This window comes from Ovis aries, chromosome 1 (assembly GCF_016772045.2).
Source record: "Ovis aries strain OAR_USU_Benz2616 breed Rambouillet chromosome 1, ARS-UI_Ramb_v3.0, whole genome shotgun sequence".
Lineage (NCBI taxonomy): Eukaryota > Metazoa > Chordata > Mammalia > Artiodactyla > Bovidae > Ovis > Ovis aries.
The window spans coordinates 17981240-18006850 of NC_056054.1; the positions used below are offsets into that span (position 1 = coordinate 17981240).

The 25611-nt window shown below is 54.1% G+C and overlaps 2 protein-coding genes across 2 annotated transcripts; both read left to right on the forward strand.

The window, feature by feature from the left end:
* Positions 1–394: 394 nt before the first annotated feature.
* Positions 395–20514, forward strand: TIE1 (tyrosine kinase with immunoglobulin like and EGF like domains 1). Its single transcript, XM_027968734.3, has 23 exons — positions 395–512; positions 3378–3695; positions 3783–3893; positions 5357–5512; positions 5668–5799; positions 5959–6099; positions 6320–6448; positions 7207–7352; positions 7596–7740; positions 9831–9989; positions 10186–10323; positions 10514–10810; positions 11344–11634; positions 12315–12505; positions 14915–15125; positions 15287–15397; positions 15603–15793; positions 16765–16878; positions 16988–17058; positions 18153–18193; positions 18294–18390; positions 18476–18575; positions 20036–20514. Exons 1-23 carry the CDS (start codon positions 455–457, stop codon positions 20105–20107), a joined length of 3420 nt encoding a protein of 1139 aa, XP_027824535.1. The 5' UTR covers positions 395–454; the 3' UTR covers positions 20108–20514.
* Positions 20515–24114: 3600 nt separating this feature from the next.
* LOC105607154 (SIN3-HDAC complex-associated factor) lies at positions 24115–25367 on the forward strand. The gene has a single exon (XM_012117171.4). It carries the CDS (start codon positions 24243–24245, stop codon positions 24906–24908), a length of 666 nt encoding a protein of 221 aa, XP_011972561.1. The 5' UTR covers positions 24115–24242; the 3' UTR covers positions 24909–25367.
* Positions 25368–25611: the final 244 nt, after the last annotated feature.

Here is a 25611-nt window from a genome sequence, read left to right on the forward strand (position 1 = left end):
AAACATAAGGAATCGTGTGCTTGTGCTGGGGGAGGAGAGACCCCAGAACAATATCCTCCCCATCCCTTCTCAATAGGAGGAAGCCACCGACTTCCTCCCTTTCCTGTCTCCTGCCTCCTGCCTACTGGCAGGACTGAGGACCATGGGGAGAGGAGGGGAAGGGAAACGGCCCAACAGTCCCCAGGTCTGTCCTTACGACAACCCTCCCCCCACCCTAAGTGACCCCATTCCAGGACCTTCCAGGCCACACCTATCCCCAGACTAGGGGGGCCTAGGGGCCCAGAAGCAGGATAAGTCCTCCCCACCCCTCTCCCCTGCCACCCCTCCCACCCAAGCTAACTCATTTCCTCTTCCTCCCAAACACCAACACACTGACTGCACAGGCTGAGCAACCAGACCCAGCGACTGACCCTGGGCCCCGCTTGTGCTGGCTGGCGCAGTCAGCCTCCGGAGTATGGTCTGGCTGGAGCCCCCTTTGCTACTCCCCATCTTCTTCCTGGCTTCTCATGTTGGTAAGTCTCCCCTGAACCTCCCTGCCCAGGGTCTTGACTACCCCCACCCCCGAAAACCCTATCATCTTTGCGATCGCTTTCCTCCACACTGATTCACTAGAAAGTGGGATCGGGGCCTGGAAAACCCGGGCAGAAGCTAGGGACGGGGGGAGGGAAGCAGCCACAGACTGTGTCGGATTTGAACATCAGCGGGGAGCAGCAGAGCCTCTGGGCCCCCTGAAATTTCCAGGGGTGCTCCTACAGTCTGTGTGTGGGACTCAACTCAGTTATTCATTCGACAAACATTTATCGAGTACCAACAATATTCCAAGAGCTATAAGAGGCAGAGAACTTCTAGAGCTATACAACAGATTGAATGATGCTGACCTCCTATGGCTGTAGCTGGGTTTCAGTGAGGTAATTTACAAAGAGCACTTGCTAAGAGCTTCTGAATACGTGGTAGCCAATTCCTTCAGCGTGCTGCCCAAAGAGGATTAGAACACAAAGGCCACCTTGAGAGGCTTGCGGTCTAGTGGGAGACCCAGGACACTGGGTGAGCACGGCACAGACACAGAGGAGCACGGAAGAGTCAGCCTACTCTCCTTCAGGGTAGGAGATGGAAAGGGATCAGGACAAACTCCACTCAGAGGAGTGGTCTTCATTCCAGGGCAATCAGAACAAGAGACACAAGTCTCAGAGGCGTGGAAGTACAGGGAAGCGAGGGATTCTGGAGGGAACGCACAGCAGGAGGGGCAGTGGGAACTGCAAGGGAGCTCTACAGCAAGCTCTGCATCCTGGAGGGCAATAGGGAGCCACAGAAGGTTGTAGGCCAGAGAGTCACAAGGTCTCGAACGGGTCAGTTTGGAGGACAAGCTGAGGGAAGAGTGTGGCTATCAGGATGGTCCATGGAAGCAAGGATGAGAGTTAACAAGGGCAGACTTGAGGGTGGGGACGAAGTCTATAGAGGTTCTGAGGAAACAGAATTATTTTGTGACTGATTGGGGCAGTCAGAACAGTGCTTCAAAGTGTGGACTTTAGAGTCAGACAACCAGGCTCTGCCAGTTACTAATTGTATGCCCTTGGGTAAGTTATTTCTCTGAGCCTTAATTTTCCAGCTATAAAACTGGGGTAATAATACCCACCTCCCAGGAGAGCTGGGATGATAAAACAAGAGAACATAAGTAAAGACGTGGCATATAACTGATCTCCGATAGACTCATTATGATAGCAGCAGTATGAAATGTCTCGAAGTTTGTATCTCAGATGGGTTTTGCAGTCTGCTGAGGCAGGAAGTCCAGAGAAGAGCAAGTGTGGGGAGAGCCGAGAGACCTGCCCGGGGTTACTGATTCAGAAGTGATGGTGAAAGCCTAGAGAGGGGATGAGCTTGCTAGAGGAAGACTGGAGAATAATTTTTATGACCCTCCTCTGTGGATGGAAAGACACCAACTTCTGCAGAGTGTGAGGATCCAAAGGAAAACAGGTGCTTGGCACAGGACAGGCAGCCAGCTTCGTTTACTTGTGGCAGGCTTTCAAAGACTATCCATTGACAAGCAAAGTAGCATCTAAACCAACTAACCACTTGGCAGTGAACAGGCAAGGACAGAGTAGGAGGGGCTTGGGAAGGCATGGGGTCCCAGGGCTGAGGAGGCTCAGCTGAGCCTAGACTCCAGTGCTACGAGGTCCCTCCTGGCTCTGACTTCACACCCTATGCCCCAACCACTTTGAACTTGGACAGCCCCCTGTCCACACCATGATATTTTTCATTCCACATGTTTACTCAGGCTCTGGGACTTCCCAGGTGGCACTAGTGACCTGCCAAGATACGCCACGGGTTAGATCCCTGGGTCAGGAAGATCCCCTGGAGAAGGAAACGGCAACCCACTCCAGTGTTCTTGCTGGAGAATCCCCAAGGACAGAGGAGCCAGGCAGGCTACAGTCTATGGGGTTGCAAAGAGTCGGACACGACTGAAGCAACTTAGCATGCACCAAGGCATGTCCTCTGCCTAGAAGGTCCTCCCCACCAATGACCTCTCCCTGTCCTCATCCTCAATCCCCACCCTGTATCCTGCTCAGCTTTAAGACCCTCCAGCTGTATCTTCCAGGAGGCACCTCTTCAGCCCCTATCTCCCACAGTTTCGTGCATTTGATAGGTATGTCCAGAGGAAGCTCTGTAGGAGGCAAAGGCCAAGGCCCACCTGGTGTCCATGCATGTTTCAGCCCCAAGTGGGCCCTAGGGCCTGCCCTCCCTGCTTCTGACCTTTTGCTGGGACCAGAGCTTTCTTCCCTTCTGCCCCATAACCACCTGGCTGCAGAATGCAGCCTCTCCCGCCTTCAATCCCAGCACAGCAAACCGGTCCAGATTCCGGAGTGACCTGGCAACCAGAGCAACGGGAGGGTCCCTCCAAGACACTTCTGATCTTTAGCGCTCTCCTAGCCGGCAATCTGGTGTTGAGGGGGGCAGAGTGGAGGGGGGAGGGAGAGCGGCTCCCCTTTGCGGAGCAGCTGTAGAGACAGGTCAGGAAAGGGCACTGCCAGGAATAGAGTGAGGAAACGGTGATGGGGCGCATAGATCATTCTTTCTTTCCGAAGGCTGGGCTGTAAAGGGAAGCCATCTGGCTGGAGAAAGGAGGGCATGGGGAGGCTAGGGAAGGGGCTTTGTTTTTGTTTTTGTTCTGTTAGGATGAAGAGACTCGAGGGAAAGGGGCCAGTGCACCGGGAAGGGGATAGAGACAGGAAGGGAGGCGGATGGACGTGCCTGATGAAGTGCAGTGCCTGGGGGGGAGGGGAGGAGAGGGGAGAGGCTTCGAGGAGAGGGGCGAGAGGTGGAGGGCGGGGCAGGGGGAGGGCCGGGACCCTGCCAGACCGGAGCTCGGTGTCCCGGCCCAGGGGCGGCGGTGGACCTGACGCTGCTGGCCGACCTGCGTCTGACCGAGCCCCAGCGCTTCTTCCTGACCTGCGTGTCCGGGGAGGCGGGGGCGGGCAGGGGCTCGGACGCCTGGGGGCCCCCGCTGCTGCTGGAGAAGGACGACCGCATCGTGCGCACGCCGCGGCCCGGGCAGCCCCCGCACACCGCCCGCAACGGCTCGAGCCGAGTGACGGTGCGCGGCTTCTCGCAGCCCTCCGACCTGGTGGGCGTCTTCTCCTGCGTGGGCGGCGCGGGGGCGCGGCGCACGCGCGTCCTCTATGTGCACAACAGCCCCGGGGGTGAGTCCGGCCGCCAGTGACGGGGGGTGGGGGAGGGGAGGAGGGGCTGCCCTTGACCCCTGACCCCGCCCTCCATCCGCCTCGCAGCCCACCTGCTCCCGGACAAGGTCACACACACAGTGAACAAGGGCGACACGGCTGTACTTTCCGCGCGGGTGCGCAAGGAGAAACAGACAGATGTGATCTGGAAGAGCAACGGTAAGGGAGGAGGCGTCTGAACTGGGTGGGCAGGTAAACCCTTAGTTCTGACACCCCGGCACCTCCGTGGCCCTGGAAGCTCCTAATGCTGGCCCCTGACACAGCCGTTACTCCATACACCTGTGACCCGCTCTGGCCAGCCTCCGCGGGGGGTGGGGGGGGGCATCCTTTCTCCTGCACCAGATCTGTGGGAAGCAACTGCATCCAACTCATCTCTGGCTGTGAGATGTCCTCCTGCTGTGCCTGGAGGACCAGCGGCCTCATGGTCCGCTGCCTCCTTCCCTGTCACCCCCCAGTTAGCTGTGTTAACCCCTCCCAGTTGGGCTCTCCCAGAAGTTAGCAAGTACTATCACAGCATGTCTGACAGGGAGCAGAAACCCCCCCGCCCCCTGCTGAAGAAGAGAAGGGGTAACAAAGCCCCAGCACAGGCAAGGGACATTTGGCCTCTTCCAGAGATCTGTCCAGATGGGAGCAGGGGCCAGGGCAGGCCTGGGGATCTCAGCCCGGGCCTGCCCCCACCTGGCCCTGTCAGCTCCTCTGGCCACCGCGGAGGAGGAAGCCAGTTTTCTGTGTGGCCCCAAAGATTCCTGCCTCAGCTCTCACACCTGCTACCCTTTGGCTGCCTCTTGAGTCCCTGGACTCCTGAGCCAAAGGTTTTGCCTCCTGAGCTCCAGGGTCCCTGAACTAATAAGAGGTGTGGAGTCAGGTAGACCTGTGTTCCCTAGAATCTCTCTTCCATCCTGAGCAAAGAGGAAGGGGGAGGGGTGCAGGGACAAGAACCCTAATATTAGGGTCCACAGATCCTGGAAGGAGAGGCTCCTGGGAATGAACTGCACAAAGAAGAGGGGAGAAGCATTCCAGGAGGAGGATTGATAAGAGCAAAGGCAGGAAGCTGTGAGATACCACATTGTTTCTAGAAGAGATAAAGCAGTTCAGGAATGCTAGAAGTCAAGATGTGGAGAGGTGTGGGGCTAAAGGGCTGCACGGTAGCCAAACTGGTGAAAATGATGTGTTGAGGAGTCCAACGCTGTCCCTTGGGCAGTGAAGAACTATTGAAGAGCTTAAGCAGGGCAGCTATGGTGGAGTCTATTGGAGGAAAATCTCACTGGTCACCCTGAGTGGAGGATGGACAGGAAGCAGGGAGACTGGAGGCAGAAAGACAGCTTGGAAGGCTGTGGGAGGCTGGGAGCAGGGTAGTGGCAAGTGAGCGTGGAGAAAAGCGGGCAGCTTTAGGAGACAAGGAGGACGTGGACTGAACAGGGTTGGTGATTTACTGAGTGGTTGGTGGAGCATGGAAAAGGCGCTGCCTCCTACATTCCTGGCTCAGGTCCAGACACTCGCTGGTGCCTTCCCCCTGTCTGTTCACTCTGCCTGACCCACACTAATGTGACTCGGGATAAGGTAGGCAGAGGTGTGATGCTCTTGTGTGATGCTGAGGCCCCTATCCCGTTTATGCCCCCCAGGATCCTATTTCTACACCCTGGACTGGCACGAGGCCCAGGACGGGCAGTTTTTGCTGCAGCTCCCAAACGTGCAGCCATCATCGAGCGGCATCTACAGTGCCACATACCTGGAAGCCAGCCCGCTGGGCAGTGCCTTCTTTCGACTCATCGTGCGGGGTCAGGAGCAGAGGGCAGAGGTGGTGGGTGATATGGGAGGTTGGGACCCCTGTGCATACTTCCTGTGGATCCCCCTGAGCCCCCAGGGGTGCCCCAGTCCTCAGAGGCAGTGGTTCAGTGGGTGAGGGTCAGCTGTTGAGAGTACATTCCTGCAGGCTGTGAGGCGGGGCGCTGGGGACAAGACTGTACCAAGGAATGCCCAGGCTGCCTGCATGGAGGTGTCTGCCATGACCAGGACGGCGAGTGTGTGTGCCCCCCTGGATTCACTGGGACCCGCTGTGAGCAGGGTAAGGAGGAGGGGGCGCCAGGACCTGGGCAGGAGAGGATGCCTGGCTGGGAGAAGACTCTCAGACCACGAGAATGGACTTGGAGGGTGAGCATGTTCCAGGAGGTCTTGAACGCTGAGACCCAACAGAGGCTTCTATACCCACATGCCCTCTTTCTAGCCTGCAGAGAAGGCCGTTTTGGGCAGAGCTGCCAGGAGCAGTGCCCAGGCGCATCAGGCTGCCGGGGCCTCACCTTCTGCCTCCCAGACCCCTACGGCTGTTCTTGTGGATCTGGATGGAGAGGAAGCCAGTGCCAGGAAGGTACGGACTGTCCCACCCTCTGTAGTCTCTGACCAGACAGCCGGCTGCAAGCCTGGCCCCAACTCTTCCTTCTGGCCCTGCCTCACACACCAAGCCCTCCACTGTCCCCTGCTCTTCTAACCAGTGCCCTCTCCACCAAGCCTGGCATCCCCCAGGCCCCAGCTGTGCCCTTGTTGCCCCCCGACCTGTGCCCCTCTAACTACACCCGCTCTGTGCCCAGCCTGTGCCCCAGGTCGTTTTGGAGCTGACTGCCGCCTCCAGTGCCAGTGCCAGAACGGTGGTACTTGTGACCGCTTCAGCGGCTGCGTCTGCCCCTCCGGGTGGCATGGGATGCACTGTGAGAAGTCAGGTATGAGCACGGGGGTGGCTCTGAGGAACAGGTCAGCTTCACCAGAGGCATCCCCCTGGCTCAAAGCCCCTCCTCCCCTGGGGATAGGCAGCAGCCCAGGGTGGGTGGGAGCCCCGAGGGAGCCCTGACCAACCCGAGAGAGTCAGGGAGGGCCTCTGGAAAGAGGCGTGATCTCAGATGGGGTATGAAGGACGGGAGAAAGATGGCTAGGGAGAGAGCAGGGCAAAGGCCGGGGGACTCAAGCTTTAATACCGGGACAGTGGCATGAGGAGAGGCTCTGGACGAGGTCAGAAGAGGTCAGCTCTTGGGGCGTTTGAATGACAGGCTGCAGGGTTCGCACTGAATATGATAGCCCCGCAGGGAGGGTTGATGAGGTCGGAGCGCTGTCAGGTGTGGGTTGAGAGAGGACCCCAGCTGCTGGGGAGGGAGTGGGAGCGCCCAGAGGATCTGTCACGGGGCCCAGAAATTAGAGAGGCCTGAACCAGGGTTCTGCCGGTGAGGCTGGCGAGGGGTCTGGTGTCGGTGTGGGAGGTTCTGAGGAGGCGGAGGGCACAAGAGGCAGATTCGGGGGCCAGTCGAGGTGGGTGTGAGGGCCTGGAGGTGTTGCCCGGACTTTGCTGGCTTGCAGGCCTGAGTGACTGGGATGCTGGCGGTGCCTCCTCTAAGATGAAAGACTCGGGGTGGGGGTAGGGGGCTCTGTGGCAGTCATGTGTCTGCCCTTATAGGGCCTCCAGGATGAGTGTCGCCTCTCTCCCCAGACCGGATCCCCCAGATCTTGGACATGGTCTCAGAACTGGAGTTCAACTTGGACACAACGCCCCGGATCAACTGTGCCGCAGCGGGGAACCCCTTCCCAGTCCGGGGAAGCATGGAGCTCCGCAAGCCAGATGGCACGGTGCTCCTGGTGAGCCCCATGACCCCTGGGCCTCTGGGGGTCCAGGGCCTCTGCCCACCCCCAGGCTCCTCCACCCCTTGGGGCTTTCTGCAGGCTCTGCCCACTGGCCTGACCACAGCTCAAATTGGATCAGGCTGATTGTTGAGGGACCACCTCCCAGTTTCTGTCTCCTCGTCAGCCTGGACAAACACACACACCTCTGCCACATGGCACACTTTCCCTGAGGCCTGTCCCTGTCCCTGCCTCTCTCAGTCCACCAAGGCCATTGTGGAGCCAGACAGAACCACAGCCGAGTTTGAGGTGCCCCGCTTGGTTCTTGGGGACAGTGGACTCTGGGAATGCCGCGTGTCCACGTCTGGTGGCCAGGATAGTCGACGCTTCAGGATCAATGTCAAAGGTCAGTGATGTCCTGGGTCCATGGAGGATAGATGGCAGATAGAGTGGGCGCTAGCCGAGGCTGCTCAGATAGGAGCAGGAAGGGCAAGAGCATGTAAGGTCACAGCCCGGCACCAGGCAGAGAAGAGGGCTTGTGGTCAGCCTGAGGCCTGGACCGGGCACTCTCCAGGCTGGAGCATAGCTCAGTCCCACCTGGAAAGGGAACCCATGCCCCAGAAATGGGGCACTCTCCAGCCTTGCCCCGGGCAATGCTTCCTTTCTATCTCCCCCACCCCGCAGATACACAGTGCCTTTCTCTCCACTTCTGCGAGGCTGTGTTCCCTCCAACCCCAAGTCACACCACCGGGCACCCAGTGCTACAACAGGGGAGTGCCTGGGGCTGTGGACCTGTTTCATTTCCCAGAAGTGCTTCCTGGTGAATAAGGAGGCAGCTGCCAGTGCCCAAGACTGTTGAGAGCCAAGCACCCCCACCCCAGTCTAGGTGTCCCCCACCTTCTGCACTGCAGCACCATAAGCATCAGACGTTCACACCCCTTCCCACCCCCTGGTCCTCTTTCCCTGTGCTCCTGACCCCGCCGCCACCTCCCCTGACACAAGCCCAGACCTCTTGTCCCTCTCCCTCTTTCTCACTGTCCGACTCTGCTTCCCATCCTCTCTCTACTTCTCTGTCGCCCCCTCCACCACCCCAGGGTCCCACCTCCAGCCTTCCTCTTCTCACTCTCCCCAGGCCACTTGGCTTTGAATCTTCACTACCTATTCTAGCTCCATCATCTAAGCGAGTTACCTTGCCCCTCGTAGCTTGTTTCTCTCTCTGTAAAAGGAGGATATCAGCAATCCTACCAAGGGAGGATTGCCGTGAAGATTAGATTAGATGATGCGTTTAAGCATTTGGCACAGTGCCTGACGCAGGGTATGTGGTCAATGTGTGTTGACATTTATTGCTATTAGTAGTTATAATGTCACCTAGTCCTAAGATTTCAACCATTCCCTGGCAACTCTCAGATAACGATCTGCAGCCTGGACCCCTCTCCTGGGCTCCAGACCTCTGTGTAATGGGGGTCTGGTTCTGAAGTCAGTGGGGAAGTCACCTGATGCACGAGTCAGGGGCCCTACTCCAGGTCACCTAATCCTCTGCGTGAGCCGCAGGCCCAGGGCTCCGTAGGATCCAAACTGGACCTTCCTCTCCCTCCAGGCCAGCACTTTTTCCTTACATGTGTGTTCCTGCCCGACAACGTTGTCCCTTCCCACCCCTTCTACCACACCCCTGCATCCTCCTTGACCCTCCTCCCTTCCCCCATCCCTCCATTTATCCGTGCATGCACTCATCCATACATATATCCATTTTCCTTAGAAAATCCGTCTGGTAAATGTTTGGACGAGGCAAGGGAACCAGTTGAGACATTAATGCAATAATCTGGACAGAAGAGCTAAGGCAGGAAAGACAGTGACCTTGGGGTGAGGAAGCTAAGCAGAAGCACAAAAGCTGTTTGGGATAAGATGGGCTGATTTTAGATGGCCTGGTCAGACAGACTTTGTTTAAACCCTGGCTGCATGTCCTTAAGCAGGTCGTTCCATGTCTCTGAGCCTCAGTTTCTTCATTCTTAAGATAGGGATGGTGAGCCCTGCCTAACGGCAGTTGTCAGAATTAGGGGCCGTGCACATGAAGTATCTGGGTCGAGCAGGTGCTTCATCACCTGCTGCTTTTTTTTTAATTAAGAGAGTGATGAATGATGGGGAGGGGCAGAGAGCTGGGTGACGCTGCCTTGGACTCGAGCCTTCTTTGTCCTCCCCCACATTGCATGGCAGAGTGCCCTCCCCCAAACCTCTGTCTGGCCATGTCGCTTCCTCACTTAACATCTTCTGGGACACCCTCATCTCCTTGTTTCCGAGTCCCTACGCCCCGAGTTGTCCTCTCTAGGCCCTGGCCACTTTGATCATCTGTTGCACCTGGTCTCTCCTCAGCCCAGGGGGTTCCCCAGGTCCAAACTGAGACCCAGAGTTACCTTTGCTGCCCAGAGCGCAGAGTCTGCCTCTGTGTCTGAGGGCTGGGTGGGCTGTGTGGGCCACGCCTTACCCTGAGTCTCCTGGCAGTGCCGCCAGTGCCCCTGACCGCCCCGAGGCTCCTGGCCAAGCAGAGCCGCCAGCTCGTGGTCTCCCCGCTAGTCTCCTTCTCTGGGGACGGACCCGTCGCCTCCGTTCGCCTGCACTACAGGCCCCAGGACAGCACCATGGCCTGGTCGACTATCGTGGGTGAGGGGCAAGAGCCAGGGGCGGGATGGGGTGCCAGACAGTAATGAGGGGGATGGAGGGGCGGAAGGGAGTGGGGAGTGTGCGCAGAAGAGAGGGGCAGAAGGGAGTGGGGAATGTGCGCAGAAGCGAGGGGCTGCAGGGAGAGCGGAGGCTTCTGGACGGAGTTGGGGCTGAATGCTGTGCACCCTGCCCCCAGTGGATCCCAGTGAGAACGTGACATTGATGAACCTGAGGCCAAAGACGGGATACAGTGTCCGTGTGCAGCTGAGCCGGCCGGGGGAAGGGGGCGAGGGGGCCTGGGGGCCTCCCACCCTTATGACCACAGACTGTCCTGGTGAGAGGCCCAGAGTCACCCCTTTCTGCTCCCCAGGGGTCACTGTCCCATGCTCTCGCTCCGGGGTTGTCTCGGCCTGTCGGCCCCGGGGGTCCCTGCCTTTCCCACTGGAGGTTGTCCCTGGGGGTTCACCATCCCGTCCGGCCCCCAGGACCTACCAGACAGTTCTGACCTCTACCTCTGGCCCCAGAGCCCTTGTTGAAGCCGTGGCTGGAGGGCTGGCATGTGGAGGGCCCCGACCGGCTGCGAGTGAGCTGGTCCTTACCCCCGGTGCCGGGGCCGCTGGTGGGCGATGGTTTCCTGCTACGCCTGTGGGACGGGGCCCGGGGACAGGAGCGGCGGGAGAACGTCTCGTCCCCCCAGGCCCGCACTGCCCTCCTGACCGGACTCACGCCTGGCACCCACTACCAGCTGGACGTGCGGCTCTACCACTGCACCCTCCTGGGCCCGGCCTCGCCCGCTGCACGCGTGCTTCTGCCCCCCAGCGGTACGCTTGGGAGGGGGCGGCGGGCTCGTGATGAGGGAGGGCAGGGCACGCAGGGAACACACGGGGCCGGGAAGGACATGGGAGGTTACAGGAGCCTGGACGGACAGGCAGAGACCACAGGACGTGGAAACGGGCGCAGGGAGGATCTGGATGTCAGGAGACAGGGGCACAGGGAGGACAGGACACGGGAGGATCCAGGATGCCAGGAGGATGTGGGCCTCCGGGAGTGACTAGGAGAGAGGAGAGCCCAGGGAGGTCACTGGAGGGGGTGGGGTGTAAGGAGGACGTGGGGCCTGGGGGACATGGGGGCACTACGAGAAAGACTTGGGATGTCAGGGGAAGCAGAAGCTCATTGGTGAAGGAGGCCACAGCAAGAGGAATAGACAGCCCACGAAGAAGCAGGGAAGTCGGCAGTGGATCTCCCATTCTGGGGTCAGTAGAGCTGGGGACACAGCTAGAACGGCTCTGTCTGACCCCGCAGTCACACAGCCTGGTCCCATCTGAGCCCCCACTTCCCACCCCAATCTCCCCAGGGCCCCCAGCCCCCCGACACCTCCATGCCCAGGCCCTTTCAGACTCTGAGATCCAGTTGATGTGGCAGCGCCCCGAGGCTCCAGCCGGGCCTATATCCAAGTACATCGTGGAGGTGCAGGTGGCGGGGGGCTCCGGAGACCCGCTGTGGATGGACGTGGACAGGCCCGAGGAGACGAGCACCATCGTCCGCGGCCTTAATGCCAGCACGCGCTACCTCTTCCGCGTGCGGGCCAGTGTCCAGGGCCCCGGTGACTGGAGCAACGTGGTCGAACAGTCCACCTTGGGCAACGGTGAGATGAGGGGCCGCCCGGGCCACGGGGTTGGTCTCAGGTGCTCTCCCTGGCACGTGATCCTCTGCCTTGGATCTAGGGCCTCCTGGGCCCCTCCCAACAAGTGATATGACACCGGGCAGTGGGGGCCCTGACCCTTCCCTTCTTTCATTTTTTCCGTGTTTCTTTGGTGTGGCTCTTCTTCTTTTTTCTTTTTGGCTGCACTGGGTTGTCTTTGCTGTGTGCAGGCTTCCTCTGGTTGTGGCGACGGGGACGACTCTCTAGTTGCTGTGCTCAGACTCCTTATTGGAATGACTTCTCTCTTGTCGCGGAGCACAGGCTTTAGTAGTTGTGGTCCGAGGGCTCTGATGTGGAGGCTCAGTAGTTGTAGCACACAGGCTTAGTTGCCCCGAGGTGTGAGGAATCTTCCAGAACCAGGGATCGAACCCCTGTCCCCGGCATTGGCAGGCGCATTCTTAACCACTGAATCACCAGGGGAGCCCGACCCTTCCCTTTTATGACCCACTGTCCGAGTGCTGGGAAAATCATGACATTCCAGCAACCTGCTGGTCCCAGGCCTGACATCCCCGCTCCCTCCCTGGTACTGGGACCTCTGACCTCCACCTCTGTGTGCCCCCGTGGTGGCCTCCAGGTTCCCTGATCCAGGCATCTCTGTGATCTGCCCCTCTTCTGGTGTCCAGGGCTGCAGATTGAGGGCCCAGTCCAAGAGATCCATGCAGCTGAAGAGGGACTGGATCAACAGCTGGTCCTGGCTGTGGTGGGCTCTGTGTCTGCCACCTGCCTCACCATCCTGGCTGCCCTCCTCACGTTGGCGTGCATCCGCAAAAGCTGCCTGCATCGCAGACGCACCTTCACCTACCAATCAGGATCGGTCAGTCACCTGTACCCACCGCTGGGCACACGTGTGCAGACCCTATGTATATATGTGTCTACCTATATACACACAAGTATTTGTACACTGTGAGTGTGTATGTGTGCACGCATGGATGTTTAGGTGTAAGACTATACTCAACAGCATACTGCTGCTGCTACTGCTAAGTCACTTCAGTCGTGTCCGACTCTGTGCGACCCCATAGACGGCAGCCCACCAGGCTCCCCCTTCCCTGGGATTCTCCAGGCAAGAACACTGGAGTGGGTTGCCATTTCCTTCTCCAACAGCATACAAGGGTGCAATCTGTAATTTTCTCCAGTTCTATAGAATTGAACTCAGCTCCTGAGCCCAGGTATATTAGTCATGAAATATGTAGTATTCCCAGTTCAGAATCATTCAGTTATGTCCATGTTGCACCAGGGTCAGTTCGGGGTTCTCCCCCTTCCCATGAGGGGTGATGGATGCTTGGGAAGCCTGATGAGAACATGGAGAATGCCTGGGCTTCATGAGGACCTCTCTCTGGCCAGGCCCTCCTGCATGCATCGGTGACTCATGTCCTCAGCCCTTCTGTAACCTCCTTTGGGCCACAAGGGCACTTGCACTTTGAGTTCCTCATCCCAATCTCCATCTTTGCAAATCCCAGGGCCTCCTTGGACTTAAGAACTCCAAGGGCCTTCCCTGACCCTGCAGAGAGCAGCATATTCTGCAGCCCTCAGACCCATTGCTGCAGCTCCTCCTCCAACTGTTTCTACCGCTTTCGAGTTGAGCTGAGCCTGCAGCCTCACCTGTCACACTCCTTGCGAGAAGCATAGGCATCCCTACTCTTCTTGTCTTCCCTGTAAACCTGAGCACCAGGCCCCCACTGAGGGGGTAAGGACTGGGGGAGGGTGCTAACCCCCCTTCAGGAGCCCCAGCATCACCCCATCTGTCACCTCCCTCCACCTCTCTCTCCTCTGGAATCTTCCCCACTGTTGTCACTTATGATCCAAACTCTGCCCTGGGTCCTCTGTGCCTGGACTCGGTATTTACAGAGAAGTTTTGGCATTGAAAAAAAAAAAAACCCTCTTCTCTCTCAAGGGCTGATCCTTGTGATAGAAAGCCTAGTGTCCAAGGCTGTTGTCTCTACCATGCCTCTAAAATACTCCCTTCAGAGATTCAATCGGCTTCTTTGTTCCAGGCTGTGTTGGCCTCCCTCTGAGGTCAGTGTGTGCAAAAAGCCGCCTGGCTGTGGTGGGGGAGGGTCAGGGGTATGAATGTGAAGGGAAGGAGCAGGAAAGTAGCCTTAAATGGATGTAGCATCCTAACATATATCAAGACATACCCCTGCCCCAGGCACCTCTGTGCGGATATCTGTGTGCATGAATGCGTGTGCTGGGCATGAGTGTGCCCATCTGTGAATGCCCCCATCTGCATGCACCTGTATCCCTGACGTGTGTCCCTCCACTTGCTCTCCCGTACAAGCGCACGCCCGCATGCGCCCCTCACGGGCGCCCTGCCTACTGGCCTCCTCTAGAGCGCGTGCATGGGCATGCAGATGTGCGCTCTCGGTTGTCTGTGTTTCATGTGAGTCCATGTGACCTGTGTCCTCAGACCTCTCCCGTCAAGCTGGGCTGCAGCTCATATAGGGATCCACACCCCAACAGACCTATCTTAACCATTCTTTCTATTCTCATATTGGCGCTGCCCGTGGTCCCATTCAGCTATTTCCTTTCCCTGCTCTCAGCCCTGCCCAGGTGGCCCAGGTCCTACTTGGCTAGGACAAATGGATGGTCTTCTCTGTTATGCTCTTTCTGTCTTCAGGTCCTGGGTGGTTTGAGAGCTATGGGCGCTGCCAAGTGGATGGACAGGGGTCATCTCTGCTTCTCTGCTATGGAGAAGAAAACCACTCCACTGGCTGCCTGCTGCTCTAGGCTTAGCATGGAGTAGGTACTCACTAAACATACCCCGATCCACTGCCCAAGGCCAGAATCCACTCCAGAGCATCCCTGGTGACAACACAGCCTGGCCGGGGGATTGGCAGAGTAAGGGGAGGCTCATTGCTCCCATCACAGCTCACTCCAGTGCCTCTTGGTTTCAGTGTTAGGAGTATCAACCTTCCACTGACTCATGCCGTGGCTTCCAGCGATTTTACCCACTCCGTGTTCCTTCAGAGCCCACACTCTAGATCTCCAGCCTGCAGTCTCTGCATTTCTCTCTGGACATCTGTCTACCCACTGGCCCGCCTGTGGCTCCATCCCATATGATTCTGTCTCAGTATGCGTCCTTTGTCTGTCCATGCCTGGCTGGCCACCAGGGTGCCCTCTGTCTGGGTCTCTGTTTGTCTGATCACTGTTTTGTCTGCCTGTCTCTGCATCTTGCTGCCCCTGTCTCTTGTGTGGACTGTCTGCCTACTTGTCCCATCCTGTGAAGGGCGAGGAGACCATTCTGCAGTTCAGCTCAGGCACCTTGACACTGACCCGGCGGCCAAAACCTCAGCCCGAGCCCCTAAATTACCCAGTGCTGGAGTGGGAGGACATCACCTTTGAGGATCTCATTGGAGAGGGTAACTTCGGCCAGGTCATCCGGGCCATGATCAAGAAGGATGGACTCAAGATGAACGCCGCCATCAAGATGCTGAAAGGTCCGCTGAGAGCAACCCCTGCCCCAGCCCTGACCTTCTCCTTTCTCCCTCAACGCTAGGCCCCACCTAGCTTCCACCAGCAACTGGCCCCAGCCCTCAACAGCCCACACCCTTTCTCCAGAATTATTTCCGGCAAAAGTGATATTGGATTCTTTACACAGAGTATGCCTCTGAAAATGATCATCGTGACTTTGCGGGAGAACTGGAAGTTCTGTGCAAATTGGGGCATCATCCGAACATCATCAACCTCTTGGGGGCCTGTGAGAACCGAGGTGAGCCCCCAACTCATCCCCTACCCCTTCTTCCAAACCCATCATCAGCCAATACCTCTAGTAGCTTATAGGAAGCTTCAGAACACCAAAACATCACTACTGGTTCTCCTTCATGCACCAGGTTCTCTATCTAGTACCATAAGGTGCCTGCTGCCATCCCAGGTGTCTGAGTATAAATCACCACCCTGTATTCCTCACCTCCCAGGTTATTTGTATATCGCCATTGAATATGCCCCCTATGGGAATCTGCTGGATTTTCTGCGCAAGAGCCGGGTCCTGGAAACTGACCCAGCTTTTGCCCGGGAACATGGAACAGCCTCCACCCTCAGCTCCCGGCAGCTGCTGCGTTTTGCCAGTGATGCTGCCAATGGCATGCAGTACCTGAGTGAGAAGCAGGTGTGTGTGTGTGTGTGTGTGTGTGTGTGTGTCTGTCTGTCTGTCTGTCTTTGGGGAAGGTGGGCTAGAGGGATGAGGGGAGACCATCAAGTGAACTTCAGGAGATCAAATCGGCAGGCTCTAATTGGATATGGGATTGAGGATAGAGAGGATGTGACCCCAAGCTGCTGGCCTGGGTGAGTGGGTGAGACCACCCCCAAAGCAGGTCTGTGTTTGGGGGTGTGGCTTAGCATTTTGCAATGGTCAGCCTAGAACCCAGAAAGGAGGCCTGGACCAGGGACAACAGTCTGGCAGCTGTCACTTCAAAGATAGGGGTGCTGGTGGCCAGGGAGTGGGTGAGACTCACCAGAAGAAGGGTGGAACAGACGGGAAGCCTGAACCCAAGTCCAAGGACACCCCGCTTGAATGAAAGGGGGGAGGGGATGTGAGACTGAAGGGAGGCATTTTGAAGTTGCTAATGTATTGAGCATCTTTGAAAGCAGAGGGCAGGGGGCCAAGGCCGAGGGAGGGGTGATAGAGCAAGGTCTCTGAGGAAGGTGGAGGGCCCAATGGGAAGGATCTGGAACTCAAGGGAGAGATCACTTTGGGCAAGAGAAGGGCCTTTCCACTCTCATCAGTGGAGCAGGGGTCGGGGAGAGGTCAGGGAGAGACGGGGTCAGGGAGCATTCAAAGAGAAGGTCCAGTGTGGTCACTGGGGAAAAGTCAACCATTGTCCCAGGAGAAGGATACAGCCTGAACTTGGCCATGGCCCAGATCACAAGTAGGAAGGGATGACAGCCCCCACTGTGGTTTTTCCCAGGCACGAGACTCTGATCCAGGTTGAGGCCTGGGGTAGGTGGGCAAAAGAGTAAAGGGCTACTAAAGGCACAGAGGGGGCCAGGAAGCCAGCCATGAGGCGGACCCCCTCCCTGGCGCTGGAGTCCCAGGCTCCGTCATCCTCCATCGTCCCTGACTTCTAACCGTGCCTGCAGTTCATCCACAGGGACTTGGCTGCCCGAAACGTGCTGGTCGGAGAGAACCTGGCCTCCAAGATTGCAGACTTTGGCCTTTCTCGGGGGGAGGAGGTTTATGTAAAGAAGACTATGGTGAGTCTCCTTCAGTCCTCCCCTTCGGGGCCGTGCCTCGCCCTGCCTCCCAGAACCTGCTGAACAGCCCTTTCTCCTTACCCAACCCCTCAAACCCTCTCCCTCCCAGGGGCGTCTCCCAGTGCGCTGGATGGCCATTGAGTCTCTGAACTACAGCGTCTACACCACCAAGAGTGATGTGTGAGTGTGGGAGTGCAGACAAGCAGGAGGGTTTGGTCCCCTAAGGATGCGTGTAGGTGTGACCTGGACACACCTCAGAGATGTCTCAGGTTGTCCAAGGCATGACTTGGCTGCCCCGAGGGTGTATTCCAGGTATGACACAGATGTGACACGGATGTGACTTAAGCATGCCTTGGCCATGCCCAGCATCTTAATGGGAAGGTGGGGTTGGGACGGGGGGAAGGAAGCTTCATCTTGGAAGGTGTTTCAGAGGTAGCATTGGAGTAGGAGAGGTTTAGGGCTGTGTTTGACCAAGAGACTGGAGGATGCCTTGGAGAGGTATGGGGCTGCTGGCGGATAATGCCTGGGCAAATGGAGAGACCACTCGAAAGAATGCTCTGACCTTCCTCTCTGAAGGGCAGGTCATCCCCACCGGAGAACCTAACCAGAGCATGACCCCTAAGAAGCCGCTTCTGCGCTCCCTCCTCCAGACAGCCACCCCGGCCCTTCTCTTCAACCTGGCCTGCTCAGCACTCCAGCCCTGGTCCTGGCCCTTCCCCAAGCTCTTTGGCCTGGCCTGCCTAGCTCACTGTCTACCACACCAGCACCCCTCTAACCACTACCCCCTGCTTCCTACTTCTGCCCCAGGTCCCCTGAAATGTCTCCCCCAACTAGAACTCCCACCCTGGCCTCAGCCACCTCTCATCTTCCCAGCTGCTGTTATAATATAAGAGGCAGCTAAGAGCAAGGGCTTTGCAGCCAGACTGCCAGAGTTTGAATCCCAGCTCTGCCACTTGCTAACTGTGTGACCTTGGTGAGCTAGCTAACCTCTCAGTGCCTCAGTGTCCCTGTCTGTGAAATGGGGATAATAATAGTGCCTATATCGTAGGGTTGGTGTGTGGGGTAGATGAATTAACATATACATTAAATGATGACTGCCTGGCCCACAGCAAGTGCACAGTAAAAATGTTAGCTGTGATTATGTTGAGCCTGGGAGGCTGTGAAGGAATTTCAGTAGCAGAGACCATACCTGGCCAAGGCTGGTAGGTAGGTAGACATTAAGCTGCTGGGCCCCAGGGCCTAGAAGGTAACTCAGTGCATCCTCCTCATTTCAGTTGGTCTTTTGGGGTCCTCCTCTGGGAGATCGTGAGCCTTGGTGAGTCCCTGAGCCCTGTTCCCCAGAGGGCCCCCACCTTTCCCTGACCCCCATCCCCTCCTCCTGGGCCCTGGGTTGAGAGAGCATGGCCCTCCCACAGGGGGCACCCCATACTGCGGCATGACGTGTGCCGAGCTCTATGAGAAGCTGCCACAGGGTTACCGCATGGAGCAGCCTCGCAACTGTGACGATGAAGTGTGAGTCCCTCAGCCTCGAGCCCCGGGCCCCCTGTCAGTCACCCCAGCAGGCCCTGACCCTCATCTCATCGATCCCCACCCGCAGGTACGAGCTGATGCGGCAGTGCTGGCGGGACCGTCCGTACGAGCGACCCCCCTTTGCCCAGATCGCGCTACAGCTGGGCCGAATGCTGGAAGCCAGGAAGGTGAGGAGAGCACCAGGGTGTGGGGAGAGCTGGGCTCACTGAGCTCACAGAGTGCCCTCACAGTGCCCACAGGAGCCAGAAGGCAGCAGTCTCTGTGGCCCTGTCCCCACCAACAGCTGCACCGCAGCTAAACTGGGCCCTGGGGTGTAGCGCCCTGTCTAGCTCTCACTGAGTGGGACACTCAGCCTTTCTAAAGCCTTCCAAGGCCACTGATCAGCTTCAGCAGCAAGTCCCTGTCCCAGAGCCCATGTCCAGGACTCCCTGCTTTCCTCTGCTGGGGTCATCAGTCCTTTCTCATCATGGACACCTCTTCTCACCTGGCACAGCGCCAGGGTGGAATGCATGAATGGTCAGCTCACCAAATGGATGGATGGATAACACAGTAACTGAACGAATGCATGTATAGAATTAGTGGATGAATGATATAATAATCATACACATAAACCAATTAAGGGAATTCCTTAATTGCTTGGTGGTCCAGTGGTTAGGACGCCACGATTCCACTACAGGAGGCACAGGTTTGCTCCCTCGTCTGGGAACTAAGATCCTGTGAGCCGCGTGACAAAAAAACACGTGATTAACTGAATCTAATGTAACAATATTATAAGTAAATGATAATAATACTACTATAAGTAAATGAGTTATCAAATAAATCTAAGTGAAGAAGTACGTGAAAATGAGTAATGTGAAAACAGCACTTAAATATGAATTAATGACTAGTTACAGGAATTATTAAACTACCTTAGGAATGAAGGAATGATCAAATAACCATGAAAGCGAAAGTTGCTCAGTCATGTCTGACTCTTTGCAATCCCAAGGACTATACATTCCATGGAATTCTCCAGGCTAGAATACTGGAGTGAGTAGCCATTTCCTTCACCAGGGGATCTTCCCAACCCAGGGATCGAACCAAGTCTCCCACATTGCAGGTGGATTCTTTACCAGCTGAGCCACCAGGGAAGCCCAAGAATACTGGAGCGGGTGGCCTATCCCTTCTCCAGGGGATCTTCCTGACCCAGGAATTGAACTGGGGTCTCCTGCATTGCAGGCAGATTCTTTACCAACTGAGCTAAGTAGTTATAGGAATTATTCAACTATCTTAAGAATGAAGGAATAGTCAAGCAACCATAAAAATGGGTAAATCAGCAGAAATAGCCTTGTGAATACAAGAATAAGTAAATGAATGGATGAATGCATTAGCCATCAATTCAGTAGATAAGGGCACGAAAAAACACCTAGCTACCATTGTGTCAGGGGTCTCTCATGTTAGCTTCCCAGCTGTGGTCTGATATTCTTGCTGCTCTGGGCTGGTGAGGACCACCCTTGGCCATGGGGTCATCTTGAGTCTCCAGTACGGATCAGTGTCTCTTCCCGTACCCCAACCATATGGAAGTCAAGGACCTCCAGGGCAGTCATACCCCAGTCCCTGGCCCCCGACTAAAGCTTGCTTTGCTCCCCAGGCCTATGTGAACATGTCGCTGTTTGAGAACTTCACATACGCAGGCATTGACGCTACAGCTGAGGAGGCCTGAGCGACTGTCCGACCAGATCCTGGCTCTGCTGGCCAGAGCACACTCGGCTCTCCAACCTGTGACTGCTGATCCTTGTCGCCTGAGCTGCCTCAAGGAATTGGTTTTTAACTTAAGGAAGAAAAATGGAGATCCAGGGATGGGGTGGGCTTGGGGTGGGGGGAATGGGGGGTGGGTCCTCACCCTTGGCAGTTGCTCCCAGTGCCTCCTGCATCACTGATAGCCACCCTCACATCCTTCCTTCTGGCTCAGCTGCTCCAGAGCTGTTTGCGCTCTTCTGCTCCCTCCACTCAAACCCCCGCTTCACCCCCTCCATTCAAGCTAGCACTCACACCACTAATGTGCAGTTTTCAGCTGCGCCCTACTCCCAGCCTCGTAATCAGGAAAAATAAATGCTCTGAGAAGCTCCATCCAATGTCTACCTTTTACTGCTGGTCAACCCCAGAGAAAAGTTAAACCAAAGAGGGAGAAACTGTACTTTCCAAGAAAAGAAATGCTCTCCCTTGTTACACTGTCATTATTTCAAGCCCTCCATGATGGGAGATGTCCTGAAAGACCCATTTTACACATACACTGCCCCCACATCGGGCTTCCCTGATAGCTTAGTTGGTAAAGAGTCTGCCTGCAATGCAGGAGACCCTGGTTCAATCCCTGGATTGGGAAAATCCTCTAGAGAGGGGAAAGACTACCATGGAGAATTCCATGGACTGTATAGTCCATGGGGCCGCAAAGAGTCAGACTGAATGACTTTCACTTCGTAATCACTCCCTCACATCACTATCATAATGAGAAGCCCAGTTTTCCCCTAGTCTCTTCCCTGTTCTCCAGCCTCTACTACCAGTATGTCTCCCTAGACAGCTGCCAGTCTAGGATTCTTTGCTCTGTCCAAATAGTCTCTCCCAGCATCGGCTCTAGCCCAGCCTCAGTTCACACTGAGCACCAGACAGAGTCTGGCCTGTCTGGAGTGCCCATTTTCCTTTTGTCTCTAGGCAGCCTTCCCTGGCTTGGTACTGCCCAGCTTGTGGGCCCCAAAGGAAGAAGGCAGAAGTCATTTCCAGCTTCAGTCAGTCCCAGCAGGATGCCCTTGCCTTCTTCAGAGTCTCTCAGTGTTTGGGGAGGCTCTCCCTGTCCTGAAAGCTAGGACCACATCACTGCCCCTGCTGTGTGGGCTTCAGCTTTGCCCATCCTTTTGCTGTCCCAGCTGACCTCAGGTTTCTCTCCCACTGCTCCTTAAAAACAAGATGTCTTGCTTCTCACACTTTTTCAGAGAATCAGATAAAATCAAAGAAGCCATAACATAACATGACATTATGATTCAGTTCAGTGCAGTCACTCAGTCGTGTCCAACTCTTTGCAACCCCATGAATCGCAGCACGCCAGGCCTCCCTGTCCATTACCATCTCCCGGAGTTCACTCAGACTCATATCCGTCAAGTCAGTGATGCCATCCAGCCATCTCATCCTCTGTCGTCCCCTTTTCCTCCTGCCCCCAATCCCTCCCAGCATCAGAGTTTTTTCCAGTGAGTCAACTCTTCGCATGAGGTGGCCAAAGTACTGGAGTTTCAGCTTTAGCATCATTCTTTCCAAAGAACACCCAGGGCTGATCTCCTTTAGAATGGACTGGTTGGATCTCCTTGCAGAAGAAGGGGCTCTCAAGACTCTTCTCCAACACCACAGTTCAAAAGCAGCAATTCTTCGGCACTCAGCTTTCTTCACTGTCCAACTGTCGCATCCATACATGACAACTGGAAAAACCGTAGCCTTGACTCCTTTGTTGGCAAAGTAATATCTCTGCTTTTCAATATGCTATCTAGGTTGGTCATAACTTTTCTTCCAAGGAGTAAGCATCTTTTAATTTTATGGCTGCAGTCACCATCTGCAGTGATATGGTTAACAGCATAGTTTGTGGAATCACATAGACCATGTCCAAGCCCTGGCTTTATCACTTACTATCTGTGTGACCTTGGTCAACTCACTTAACCTCTCTGAGCTTCAGCTCTCTCCTCTGAAAAATGGAGTTAGTAATAGGTACCTCCCTGTTGTTAGCACTGAATATGATCACAGCACTGAACCTTGGAAGTAGTATTCAGTAAGTGTCAGCTGATAACATTATATACAAATACAGGAGGTTGGGGGAGGGGTATACTCCAAAAAGACTTCAGTGCTAAGAGACTTTAAGAAGAAATTAACGGGAGTAAATGGGAGGCTATGCATGTTAAGGGAGATGGTATTTGCTCAGATGAAATTCCATTTCTGATCTATTGCAGGGCTATTTCCAGGTCCAGGATGGAAGGATTAAAACGTTATCTCTGATAGGGACCAACATATAAACAAAGTTGCCCTTGTGGGATGACAGATCTGTAAACAAACTAAAATACAGTGGTGTATGCTATAGGAGCAGGAGGGGGATCTGGGGGATACATAGAAAGAAGATGCAGTCAGGAAAGCTTTTCCAGGAAAAGCGACATTTTAATATGGGCCGTGTCTGGCAGAGGAAAAAACACCTGTAATATTTGGTACGTTCAAGAGCTGCAAAGAGTTCCCCGTGGCTGAAACAAAGTGAAAACATAGCTCCGTGAGGGTAATGACCCCAGAGAGGCGACACGGGCCAGCCTGTGCTGAACCTTATAGGCACTATTAAGGATATGGGTCTTTATCCTTAGGGCAAAGGTCAGCCATAAAAGAACTGGATGTAGAGGTGTGTCATGATCAGTTTTGCATTTTTGAAAAGATCACTAGCAAATATGTAGAGAATGGATCATAGAGGAACAAGGTGAAGATATGCCTATAAATTAGAAACCTTCAATAAAATAGACAATTACCTAGAGCTTCACTTGTGGCCCAGTGGTTCAGATTCCAGATTTCTACTGTAGGGGACACGGGTTCAATCCCTGGTCCGGGAAGATCCCACTTGTGGGGCAACTAAGCCTGAGAGCCACGCCTACTGAAGCCTGCTCAGCTAGAGCCTGTGCTTCACAGCAAGAGAAGCCGCCGCAGTGAGACGTCCACACCACAACTAGAGGGTAGCCCCCACTCACCACAACTAAAGAAAGCCCATGTGTGCAGCATCAAGAACCATAACCATAACCATAAACAACTAAATCATTTTTTTTAAATAGACAAACTCCTAGAAAGACAGGAACTACCAAAATTGACTCAAGAAAAAATAGGCATTTTGAATAGACTTAGGACAAGTAAAGAGATTAAATTAGTAATAAGAAAGCAACCTACAAAGAAAAGCCCATGCCCAGATGACTTCGCTGGTAAATTCTACCAAATGCTTTAAAAATAAATACAAACTATTCACAAACTCTTCAAAAATAGAAGAAAGAGTAGCTCCCATTTCATTTTGTAAGACCAGTATTACCCTGATACCCAAAGCAGACAAAGATATCACAAGAAAACAGTGAGCCAATATAGCTTATGAATATAGACACAAAAATTCTCAAGAAAATAGTAGCAAACGGAATCCAACAACATATAAAAAGGATTATATAACATAACCAAGTGGGCTTTATCCCAGGTCTATAAGGTTGGTTCAGCATCCAAAAATTAGTTAGTATAATATGAATGCATGATCATCTTAATAGGCACAGAAAAAGCATTTGACAAAATCCAACACACTTTCATGTTTTAAAAAAGAAACTAAAACTAAGAGTAAACGGAAACGTCATCAACCTTATACAGGGTATTTACAAAAATCCATGTCATACTTAATGAATGCTTTCCCCCTAAGAAAAGGAAGAAACAAGACAAAGATATCTGTTTTCCTACTTCTATTCAACACTGTACTGGAGGTTCTAGCCAGAGCAGATGTGCAAGAAAAATAAACAGCATCCAAACTGTAAAGGATAAAGTAAACCTGTCCCTATTTGAGAATAACATGATCATGTATCCAAGAAATCCTAAGGAATCCAATAAAAAAAACTATTAAAACTAATAAATGGGAAAGCGGAATCTACACCTTCCCCGCCAGCGGTAGCAACTGCAAAACTGCAGGAGACAATCTTTCTAGACAAGGCAGTTGAGGAGGAGGGAGCGATTTGGAGGGGGGGTTGACTTGGCGTGCACTTCGCCCCTCGGGAACGTTATTGCGCGTGGAACGGCTGCTTTTGGAAGGCTATTGCCCAGAAGAAAAGATGTTTGGTTTTCACAAGCCAAAGATGTACCGAAGTATAGAGGGCTGCTGTATTTGCAGAGCTAAATCCTCCAGTTCTCGATTCACTGACAGTAAACGCTATGAAAAGGATTTCCAGAGCTGTTTTGGGTTACATGAGACTCGTTCAGGAGATATCTGTAATGCCTGTGTCCTGCTTGTGAAAAGATGGAAGAAATTGCCAGCAGGATCAAAAAAAAACTGGAATCATGTGGTAGATGCAAGGGCAGGACCCAGTCTAAAGACTACACTGAAACCAAAGAAAGTGAAAACTCTATCTGGAAACAGGATAAAAAGTAACCAGATCAGTAAACTGCAGAAGGAATTTAAACGCCACAATTCTGATGCTCACAGTACAACCTCAAGTGCCTCTCCAGCTCAGTCTCCCTGTTACAGTAACCAGTCAGATGATGGCTCAGATACAGAGATGGCTTCTGGCTCCAACAGAACGCCAGTGTTTTCCTTTTTAGATCTCACATACTGGAAAAGACAGAAAATATGCTGTGGCATTATCTATAAGGGCCGTTTTGGGGAAGTCCTCATCGACACACATCTATTCAAGCCTTGCTGCAGCAATAAGAAAGCAGCTGCTGAGAAGCCGGAGGAGCAGGGGCCAGAGCCTCTGCCTATCTCCACTCAGGAGTGGTGACTAAGCTCTATGTAGAAGGGGAGCAAAAACGATTTAAATTTTGGAAAACAAAGCAACAAAATGACCCTCCTGTTTTTAATTTGGATACCTGCTATTCTGCCAAAAGATGGATTTGTAGAATAGTTTTGAATGGGTTATTTTTCCTCCAGTTCCACAAACTCTGAAGCCAGTGAAGCTTACTAAGAGATAAAAAAGAAGTGTACATAATATTTAAGATGCTGAGTATTTCATAGGAAAGCTGAATGCTGCTGTAAAGTGCTCTTTAAGTCTTTTTTAAAAATCCCCTTCTAATGAATGAAATTAGGGGAATTTTCAGGGGACAGAGATGGGATTTGTTGTATGATAAACGTATGTAGTTTTAGTCTTTCTATTTTGAGAAGCAGTGGTTGGGGCATTTTTTAAGATGGCTGGCTACACTTGTTTTCCTTCATTATAATAAATTTGTCATAACTCAGTAAACATGGACTTGCCCCTAGAGGTAGTTGTTAATAACTGAAATATTAAGGTCTTGCCGAGGTTCTGGTGATTCAAACCTGTACTACTGAATATTAAGCAGGACAGGCAGCTCTCTGGTGCGAATATCTTGAAGGAGTAATTTCTAAATATGCAGAGGTAACTTAACTGTATATGTTGCATCCTGCGTCACCTCCCTCCATATTGATATTTGATACAGATTTTAATTTATATGAAACTTAAAAAGCAG